This window comes from Condylura cristata, unplaced genomic scaffold (assembly GCF_000260355.1).
Source record: "Condylura cristata isolate star-nosed mole 26May11 unplaced genomic scaffold, ConCri1.0 scaffold00022, whole genome shotgun sequence".
In the NCBI taxonomy this organism is placed as follows: Eukaryota; Metazoa; Chordata; class Mammalia; order Eulipotyphla; family Talpidae; genus Condylura; species Condylura cristata.
Genome location: NW_004567123.1, coordinates 30,568,768 through 30,579,451, shown reverse-complemented (window position 1 = coordinate 30,579,451; position 10,684 = coordinate 30,568,768). Strand labels below are relative to the sequence as shown.

Genomic DNA, 10,684 nt, shown 5'->3' with positions numbered 1-10,684 from the left:
AGTGCTGCACTTTAACCCGCTGCGCCACCAGGGAGGGCCCACATATTTGATCTTTATACACAGAAGTTAAGTTCTCTCTCTATATGGAAGTTTATATATATGTCATATATACTCTTCTGCAGCTTGCTTTTTTCACTTCACGTGGGTTAGGTGTCACTGTCAGTCCTCACAGGCTTTCTCATTCTTCCTTACAGATAAGCAGCCAGTATTTCATGAGCCCAGCTGTGCTGGAGCCTCAAAGCAAATATTCAACTGAATTTTGTGTGCTTCAGTTATTTTTGGGCTTTTCTGGGCCAGCTTCCCTTTTGCTAGTGGGGGCAGTGGACCCCACTAAACACAGGACAGTCTGTAACCCAGGGTGGATGGAGAGTGTTAAAGAAAGGGTGGGAGGAAGGAGTACCCCTTACCCATGCCTAATGCTTCTGGGCTAAGTAGACCCAAGAACATTAACAAGTTTGAAAGATAAGAAACAAGGGAGGAAAAACATCCAGGATTGACTCTGCTCCGTTGGCTGACATCCGCACCCCCTTCCTTTAAGGGTCTTGGCCTCGTTTCCCCCCGGCCTGTGTTTCACGTGGAGTGGTGTGCTAACCAGTGTGTCTCGCAGCTGGAAAGGAATGTCTGTCACGCTTTCACGCAGTCTTTCCCTCTCAAACAGGTTGCTCGGGAGAGCGGCCCCCCCCACATGAAGAGCTTTGTGACCAGGGTGTCAGTTGGGGAGTTTGTGGGGGAAGGTGAAGGGAAGAGTAAGAAGATTTCAAAGAAGAATGCTGCTATAGCTGTGCTTGAGGAGCTGAAGAAGTTACCCCCCTTGCCTGCAGTCGAGCGAGTAAAGCCCAGAATGAAAAAGAAAACGAAGTCCATAGTCAGGGTAAGAGTCTGAGTGATTGGGGTGGGAGGTGCGTTCGTTGCTCAGCTGAGAGGGCTGTTTGGTCAAAGGCAGCAGGAGCTGATGTGCCATGTGCCAGGCCTGGCAGACCCTTCATGGGCATCACCTTTTGTACCCCTCCACCCATTGCCCCCACCCCAAAAAGGGGACAGGAGTCTGGAGACTTTCATAAATGCTGGGATTTATTTGCTCTGTACGCTTGTCAATACAGTTTTATCTTACTACAGATGCCCACTTGTCCTTCTACAAAACTATATACATGTTCAAAAGTGAGTGTTTTTGCAGTTTTTTTTTGTTTTGTTTTTGTTTTGTTTTGTTTTGTTTTGCTTACTATATCCTGGAAATCACTTGTAACTAACATGGCTTCTTCATTAATTGTTCCTCACGACAGAGTAGCCCAGAATATGGCCAGGGGATGAACCCAATTAGCAGATTGGCCCAGATTCAGCAAGCAAAAAAGGATAAGGAGCCAGAGTACATGCTCCTCACAGAGCGAGGCCTCCCACGCCGCCGCGAGTTTGTCATGCAGGTGGGTGAGCTGTGGTGGGCGTCCTCTCAGACCGCAGGTCTCGGGGCCTGAGTGTTCACTGACCCTTCCTCAGGAGGCTCGTCCTGGGACACCAGCGGGGCAGCTGTGTCAGCTGACCATCGGGGCATAGTGCCCCCATTTAGAGGCGTGATGGGTGCTGGCATTGTGAGTGAATTCTTCATGACATCATACATTCTTTTCCGAAGATAACTTTTACAAACAGTAGCAAAAGGTCTGTTCCTGCTTTTCCGATCCTTCCGTCACATCTGGAGTCCAGCACTGACTCTTCGGAGATTGGAATGGACAGAGTGTCTTTCCTTGGACTGGCTTATTAAACAGTGGCTCGCATGGCCATCATAATGGCGATCATAATTGTAGTTCTTGGTGACCAGCAGAACACCGCACTCCAGAGAGCAGCTCACAGCACGCACATGCATCGCGTCACAGTGTCAGCCCACCAGCCCGGGCCGTGAGCCCCGCGTGTGGGGGAGGGCAGTGTCGGGAAGGGCTGACGTGTTTGCACTCTGCACACGCATGTGTCACGATCCGTCTTCCTGATAGAAAGGACATGTGACACGACTTACCTGTAAAATACTCTTACCACGTTCCTGCTCCTGGGACTCCAGTGTGACCACACCAGCGCTGTAGCGACAGTGTCATGCAGATCAGTGTCCAGTTCAGCAGAGAAGTGGCTCTGACATTGACGAATGAGTAGCTCTCGGGTGAGGACAGGCTGCTATTTTGTTTACATTAACAAGAAAGAGGAAAGTAGCACAAACCCTCATTTATAAACCGTATGACAGCCCTGCTAACTCGGGTAATTTTCAAGAATTGGAAGAATGCTTTCGGTACTGGGCAGCGCCACGGCTGCAGACCTGACTGCTCTTACTAAACTGTGTTAGCATTTTCTCGTCCCCGCATTACGTGTAGAATAGACCATTCAGAAAAACACTTAGGCCTTGATGTGCAGTTTGCTGCCTTCCTGGTGCAGTTACTCCCACCCTGAACATGAGTGGCACCCTGCTCCCAGAGTTGGGGAGAGATGTGCGGCTGACACCCTTGGGTGGCAGACACCCACGTGGAGAGAATCTCAGAAGCACAGAGAACTGCACAGTGTGGTCGTGTCAGGAAGCGATGAGCTTTCAGCTCAGCAGCCATTACCTTGTCTGCGGCTTAATCGTAAACTGGGTTAATTCCGCATTTAGGAATTGTCACCTTCAACAGTGACCAGTGTAACCCGGCTGTTTCATAGTTGACTCGAACAGGCTGGTGTGAACCAGCTGCCCACACCCGCAGCCGCCCAGGGCTGTCTGTTTCGCGCGCGCTCCAGGCTGCTCTGCGAGTGCAGGTGAGTGCTCAGCTGCGTCCTGGTTCTCCACGCAGGTGAAGGTGGGAAACCACACCGCAGAGGGAGCCGGCACCAACAAGAAGGTGGCCAAACGCAACGCAGCAGAGAACATGCTGGAGATCCTCGGTTTCAAAGTTCCGCAGGCTCAGCCCACCAAGCCGGCCCTCAAATCAGAGGAGAAGGTGACTGCTTGGGGCTCTGTGTCCTTGCTCTCTAGTTGCAAGACGACCTCCTCGCCTCAGCCTGGGGGACTCGGCACTTCCAGGGCGAGCTTCAGGGCAAGGACTCCTCCTGGCGTCAGGCGGCCCTGCCGAGCGACGTCTTTCCATTCGGACCGTTAGAATGTGGTCAGAAGGGGACTTGCATGTCCGTGGCTCCAAGCATGGCTCTGGGTTAAGTCCTTGTTGTTTCGGTGTCTGTGTGGTCTGGGTGCTTTGCTGGAGGCAGCTTGCTCCTCTCCGTTTGCAGGAGGCGGTGAGACTGGGCGGGAGCCCCCGGAGTGCGCGGTTCTGCCTCCATTTCAGACCCACCGCCTGCAGACCGCCCGTCCCTGCTCCCAGGGTGTAGAGCCATCTTCAGTCTTTCTGGCCGAGAGAGCGTGATGTTAGAGTCAGGTCCGAAACCTTAGTTTAGGTTTGGGGTTGCTTTATTTTTTTTTAATAATTGAGCCCAAGATAAAAATAATCCCCTATTAAGAATTTTATTTTGCCAAATTTAGCCTTTCACTCAAGCAGTGTAAGTCCTGACAGACCTTGTTTCTAGTCACTGAGTGAGTGGTCCTGTCAGGAGAAACTTGAAAGCACCAAGACTGATTCTCACCTGCCAGTTGTCAGAGAAGAGACATCCACCTGGCCATGTGGTTAATTATCAGGCCCCGCACAGTCATCAGATAATCTGCACGGATCTTGGACATGGCTTTTGTGCTTTTCATTCCAAAGTCTCAGCACATTCATAAGCATCCTTGCCATCTCAGAAAGGAGACCTCTTGTTTACTACATTTCTGTCTAGTAACACTTTACCGAGTCGGTTTTGAAAATGTCACCTTATCTATTAATTGGACATTAACTCCAGGAACTGTTATTGGTCAGCTCCAATCTAAAAGCTTCTTTGCCCACTTTGTGGGTTCTACCCGTCTGTCATCTGGCTCCTCTGGTGAAAACGCCCTGTCTGGGATGCAGAGTGCAGTGGCTGTCAAGCCGTCTCTGTGGGGAGGGAGCGGCCGGCCGCCAGGCGACCTCAGGTCGGCAGTGGGCAGGCTTTGTGGTAGGGCCTCTGTTGACTGCCTCCCCGCTTCATATTCTAGAAACTTACAAAGCCAAAGGTTGGTGCTGGGTGGTGGAGTGTTAGACAGCAGAAATTAATTTTAAAGTTTGATGCTCATAGTCTTTTTTTTTTTTTTTTAAAGACACCAATAAAGAAATCAGGGGATGGAAGAAAAGTAACGTTTTTTGAACCTGGCTCTGGGGATGAAAATGGGACTAGTAAGTGCAATGTCAACCTTGTCTTGATCTGAATGATTCTGGGATTTGCATGGTTCCTGGTGCCTGCAGGTTGCTGCAAGTGTCCGTGGGCCTTGTTCAGCCTAGTGCCGCTGCGCGTGCTGAGGGCGGGCCGGCGTGGGGCACACACGTTGTCCCTGCAGTGTCTGCTGTCTTGTGTTGACTTGTCTGTGCCCCTTCCTAGGCAATAAAGAGGATGAGTTCAGGATGCCTTATCTCAGTCACCAGCAGCTGCCTGCTGGCATTCTCCCCATGGTGCCCGAGGTCGCCCAGGCTGTAGGAGTCAGTCAAGGACATCACGCCAAAGATTTTGCCAGGGTAGCTCCGAATCCTGCCAAGGCCACGGTAACTGCCATGATAGCCCGTGAATTGTTGTATGGGGGCACCTCGCCCACAGCCGAGACCATTGTAAAGAGTAACATCTCTTCAGGCCACGTACCCCATGGACCTCTCACAAGACCCTCTGAGCAGTTGGACTATCTTTCCAGAGTCCAGGGATTCCAGGTAACTGGGTGGTATGAACTGTACTGCAGTGAAGCCATTTTGGGTTTCTCAGACAATGAACTTGCGCCTTTAAAAAAAATATCTATACACACTGGAACTGGGGTACAGACCAGTGGTGTGGGGGGTGAGAAGCCTTACCAGAGACAGAGTGGGGAGTAGAACAGGTAGATCAATGGAGTACACTGCTGAGGGGAAAAGCGGGCGGGTCAAGAGAGGTCTGCTGCGCCATGTGGGTCACTGCTGGGGGTTGAACTCATGCCGCAGTGGCTCCTGACAGCTTCATAGTGCTGTGCTTTTAACCCCTTGCACCAACAGGGTGGGGGGCTCTGTGCCTTGTTTTTTAAATCAAGTGTCTAGGGGGGCTGAGTGAAGGGAGCCTAGTGAAAGGGTGGTTCTGAGGATGGTGGGAAACTAGAAATGATTGCAAATCTATATAAGAGAAATCCTTGTTCTTTGATAAAAATTTAAAACTCTGAAGTCAGCTGTAATAACCTCTAGTGGTAGTTACAAATTTAGACTTCAGTGAGAGCAATGCTGACCACTCTCCAGGTAGGAAAGGATGTGATTTCTTCTGGACCAGGGTTTTTAAGTAGACATTAGGTTCCTGGAAGGTATTGGAAGCTAGTGCCTGGATTTCCGGCCTGTAGGTCATGGTTTCCATCAGCAGCAGGCCAGCTCACTCTGGCTGAGCAGAAGTTGATTGTGGGTAGAGCTGGTATAGTCGGGCTGAGGTGGAGAGTGAGGCTCCCTTCCTGTGTGCTGGGCCCAGAGCTGCGTTCCTGCGCCCCAGTCATACTCACCACTTCCCCACTCTTGCCTCCATTTTCTCCTCTCCCCTCCCTTAGGTTGAATACAAAGACTTTCCCAAGAACAACAAGAATGAGTTTGTATCTCTTATCAATTGCTCCTCTCAGCCGCCTCTGATCAGCCATGGCATCGGGAAGGATGTGGAGTCCTGCCATGACATGGTACGTCCCTCTGTGTGGGGCTCAGTTCCAGCTTGCTGCTGCTCAAAAAGGATGGATCTGCCTGTAACCTTGAGACCAGCTGATTATTTCAGATTTCATGTTTCTGACCCACTTTTTTACTGAAGATGTTGTCTTAGCTTAATTGGTTTCTCATGTTTACTCAGGTTGACTAGCTGTAACCAGCCCTTACCCACATTCATGGGGGTGGGGTGGGACTGACTGAATCCTGGAACATCTCAATATACTGTACTGAGTTGGTCTCTTACCAGAACAAGGGCAGCAGTATCAAGTTCTAGTAATGGTAGAAAATCACTTAAGTTGGTGTTTTGCACAGTTGATGTCATAAAAATACTAATTTTTAACTGTGGTGTATTCATGTGATGAAATACAGGTGCGTCCATCAAATTAATGTGTCTAAAGACAAAGTATTCTAATGAGGGCGCATGATAGGTTTTTGTTCTAAAGCAGGATATAAAATTACCAGTTTTTGGTTACCAGGTGAAAAAGACTAGGAGGAGCTATGTAAAAAAATTAGCAGGTGATTTGATGAGATAAACATGGTATTTTTTGTGTTACAAGTTAAAAGGTCTAGCATGAAAGAGGTTTATTAAAGTCAAAAAGGTTATTTTAGGACAACAGGAGGCCCCCCAGGCTCCAGTCAGCGGCCCATGCTGTGTCCTGAGCAGGGGAGGAGGTTTTGACTTCTTGTTCATCCCCACTAGGCTGCGTTGAACATTCTAAAGTTACTGTCTGAGTTGGACCAACAAAGCACAGAGATGCCAAGAACGGGAAACGGACCAATGTCTGTGTGAGTGATTCGATTTGCATGGAAAGGCCGTTCTGTTCTTTGTGTTCAGTCTGTCTGCTCAGCTCTGTAGTGCACTTACTGTGTCATCTTCTGTCCCTGAAGGTTTGTGTTTTGGGCAGAGTGCCCTACTTTTCTTTCAGTGTGCAGTAGGCAACACGCTGACATGGCTCAGAACTGTCTTAAAGGCACACTGACGAGTCTGGCCCTGAGTGCCGTGCCACTCTGCCCCTCCCCCCAGCCCACCACGAGACCACACTCGTGTATCCTTTGTTGCTTTTTGCAAATAGAATCAGAGATTCCTTTCCTTTCCCTTGCAACCGCATGCACACATCTTGCGTTTTCCACTTGACATCGTATCCTGGAACACTTCAGCCCTGAGGTCACGCCCTGGGTCCTGTACTCTCTGGGCTTCTCAGTGTGTGCTCATTTAATCTTTAATGTGGGCTTACATTCTTGTAAAATCTCAAAACTGATGTCATTTCTATTTTTTTTTCTTTCTCTTCCTTAAAGGTGTGGGAGGTGCTGAACCTTTTTTTGGCCAGGAACCATTGTAAAGTCCCAACATATATACTGAAAATCCTGAAACTGCTTTGAGAATTGGAATTTCTGATACCTCCAGTGGGCCGAGAGACCTGATGGGTAAAGAACTGGAGACAGCGGTGGTGATGAAAGTGGGACCACAAGGAGGCGGCTGTGGCCACTTGTGCTGGGGTTGTCCCCACCCAGCAGCAGCTGCAGAAGGGGCCTACCCGGCAGCCAGGCATGTCGGAAAAGCCAGTGGGTCCATGTCCCGGTTATTTTCTGCGTGAAAACAGCACGGATCTTTTTTCAAACTGGCTCATCAAACATTTTGGGACAAACTCTGGACACCATGCTGAAGAGAGCCTTAGCCGGCCCGCGCCGAAAGCACCAGATAATCAAATGCTTCCTGCTCAGCACACGCCGACTCTCCTGGTGTGCCGCGGCCACTGCCTCCTGAGCAACCCACCATCACCACTGCTTTCTCTCCCAAAAGATACGTATTCTTAGTTTTATGATTTTCTTTTGATTGAAATGACACTATACAGATTTTCATTTGAGTTTCTCAATTGTATCTAGTTACATAGCAGTTAGAAACTTGTCTGAGACTGACTTTTCAGTAACCTAACTGGCAGAGATCATATCCATGTGTCTGTGGCTATACATTTTTATTTCATTGGACTAACCCAGGACCACTTCAGTGATGGCAACTGTGTTTAGCTGAAAGTCCTGGACTTCTCAGAAACCTTGAAGTCTCCCACTGGTGTATAAATTGGACAATTTAGGAATTTTAAAATTTCAATGATCAGTGGGTTATTTTCTATTTTACCTTTTGTTATTGCAACAGAACTTAAAACAAGTGAGCTTTGATCTTTGTTTTAAAGACTACAGAGACAATTGTGTGTATATACATAAGGCTCTTGAGGATACTTGGTTTCACTACACTACGGGATATGATCTCCATGTTACACGTAAAACTGCAGACTGGTTTTCCTTAAGTGTGTTAAGACAATGTTGATTCCATCTCCATGTAGGACTGAAAGAGGGACCTGTTTCTCTCAGACTGTGTTGCTGTCTCACTGTGCACCAATGCGTACAGTGGCCTGCGTATATCCAGGTAGAGAGCACGGTAGCCTTGCCAGTTAAGTTCTGCTTCAATTCGTTGTTTACGCTGGAATTTTTTCTCCCCATGGAATGTAAGTAAAACTTAGTGTTTGTCACCAATAAATGGTAATACTAAATTTTTTTTTGTTAATTTATTCTCAAAGGCCACTACTGCTAGGTTGGCCCCCTCCCAACCTGCCCCCCCTTTTTTATTTAAAAACAAAAACAACTTTGTAATGCTTATGATTCCATCTGGGTGAGATTCTGAAGATTTGAAATAACTTTATATGAAACCATTGATCAATAAAACAGCTACTAATGAATTCTTGGTCCTGTTGAGCAGTAACTGAAGGGAAGATGTAAGGGTACAGAAGCTTGCCATGGGGGGCACCTGGGCAAGGGGAGATGCCTCGCATCCGAACCTGACATTGGTTGATACCCAGAGAGAGACTTCTCAACACTTCATGTCTCCTCACTCAGCTCAGGTGCTTTCCCACTTGGAAGAAAGGTGAGATGTTGCATCCTAGCCTGGCTGACAAGCAGGCTGGTGGTTTTGTTTTCTTTAGAGGAAGCTCATAAAGGTTCACATAAAACCAGTGCGTGGCCCGGACTGTCAGAATAATTGAAAGTGACCAGCGGGTTGTGGAAAATACCAAGAGGCAGAAAGGAATCCAGCATTGCAGGGAAGAGTTGCCGTGGAGACGTTTTTTCCTTCTCCCTAAAACCAGCCATGCCCCCAAGCTCTAGTCCCTTTGACTGGTAGGTAACAGCCTGAGTGTGTTCATCACCTCTCAGCTGGTGTTTGGAAGTCACCTGACAGCTAGGGAGCGTATGTGTACACTTCCTTGTACTCACTCCCCCAAGCTCTTTGTAGAAAGCCTTCCTCACTGTCTGGTACTTTTTGCACCGTTGAGGCAAGGTCTCCTGGGCCGACCCCCCCCCCCCCCCCGGTCTCCTAGGTGTCTGTCTAGGATGCACTCACTGCTCATGCTGCTGTAGGGCTCAGCCGCCGCCCTCTGCATAGGGTAGATGGGAATGCTAAGACAGCTCTAGTTGAATGTTTATGCTGGGAAGTCCCTTCTTTATTATTCAGGGTTTTACTATGAATGTTTCCAAGTTTCTTTGGTAATACTTGCCTGCTTTGGAAAGATGTTTTTGAATACCCTGCGCTGCTGCGTGCCCCTCTTCATCTGGACAGGCTTGGGAGAGCTGCCTGAAGTTCTCATCTCAACATTTTCTTGAGAATTCTTAGAACCTTAGAGCCAAATCTGGGTGCTTCAGCCCTTGGAATAATACATGATCTCCTGGTTCCTAGACTGTCAGGGAAGCAGAGAGGAAGGCAGCTGAGGCAAGACTGAAACAAAGGACTGCAGTGCCAGTCCTGTGGCATTGGTGCGGAAGAGTGCTCGTGGTGGGGTGGAGGGCTCCACTGCCCCTTGGCCAGTGAGGTGGCAGGCTATCATGCCTTTGTAAAGTTCTCTTCCACAGCAGAGCCGGTGTGGAGAGTGTAGCTTTCCAGGGCACACGCCTACCTGGACCCAGCTGTCAGGTCTCTTAGGCCACTGCTGCTGTAGCAGTGCCAAGCAGCTCAGGAGAGCCTGACCATCCAGGGAGGATACTTAAAAACTTCCATTACTGTCATCTGGTGATGATCGTGTTTAAAGGGCTTTAATGTCAGTGTACCCTTAAAAACACAACTTGAAATGCCCAAGCACTTAGGCATTGCTGGAGTGGCAGGAAGGAGTTACCCAAATTTCTTAAATGGACTTTGAAAGAAGGGGATGTTCATCTAAAGGGCCATGGCCAACCCAGATAGGTTGTGACCCATGGAAGCAACTGAGCTTCTTGGGATTTTGCATTGGTATGTGTGGCGTGTAGAGTGCACGGACGAGAATTTTAACTGTTCAAGCAGTTTCCTGATCAGCCTTTTTGACAAAATGGCATTCCAGCCCATTCTCTCAGGAATATTCATCAAAACTGCCTTTGATCTAAATACTTACCAGTCTTGCACCAGCAGTAAAACAGTCCTTACATTGTGGTAACTTAATATAAATCCTATGGTTTCCTCTTCTTGCAGTTTTTCAAAATGTTGAGCTGTGGGATGGAGCAACTGTTGGGGGGGGAGCAACCATCAAGGACAGCTTGGCTAGAGGACGTGTAGTCCTTGATTGATGGTTGCTCCCCTTAGACAGTGGGGGAAGGTCTCTGTTGACACCCCTGATGCTGGGTGGGTCAGTGTGTGGCCTGTAGCTGTGACCACTCCTTTGTTGCATCTTCAGGCTGCTGCTTTCCTAACCACAGATGAGTTCTGGCTGCCTGACGGCCTTCCCAGGATGCCAAGTCTGTGGTCTCATTGCTTTTTCTGTGCAAACTCTGTACTCCGCAGGGTGGCTACCCTGTGCGCTGAGTGCGTCTCACCTAGTGGTCTCTCACACGGCTGGAAATCCATGAACATACCCGCTGAAAAAGTGGTTGGCCAGCCATGCTGACTTCCTGCACCCAAGGCCCACGTTGCT

General features: G+C 48.8%; 1 protein-coding gene across 11 annotated transcripts in view; it reads left to right on the top strand.

The window, feature by feature from the left end:
* STAU1 (staufen double-stranded RNA binding protein 1) overlaps positions 1-8,485 on the top strand; it is a 45,718-nt gene extending 37,233 nt beyond the window's left edge. For 6 of the 11 annotated variants that reach the window (XM_012728375.1, XM_012728381.1, XM_012728384.1 and 3 more), the window contains 9 exons: positions 641-871; positions 1,117-1,158; positions 1,281-1,418; positions 2,802-2,948; positions 4,172-4,247; positions 4,450-4,769; positions 5,615-5,737; positions 6,460-6,545; positions 7,056-8,485. In XM_012728375.1, coding sequence (XP_012583829.1) covers positions 641-871; positions 1,117-1,158; positions 1,281-1,418; positions 2,802-2,948; positions 4,172-4,247; positions 4,450-4,769; positions 5,615-5,737; positions 6,460-6,545; positions 7,056-7,071 — 1,179 coding nt within the window. In that variant the 3' untranslated portion in view covers positions 7,072-8,485. The remainder of the gene's footprint in view (positions 1-640; positions 872-1,116; positions 1,159-1,280; positions 1,419-2,801; positions 2,949-4,171; positions 4,248-4,449; positions 4,770-5,614; positions 5,738-6,459; positions 6,546-7,055) is intronic. The other 5 variants (XM_012728376.1, XM_012728382.1, XM_012728386.1 and 2 more) reach the window with 3 other exon arrangements.
* The last annotated feature ends 2,199 nt before the right edge of the window (positions 8,486-10,684 follow it).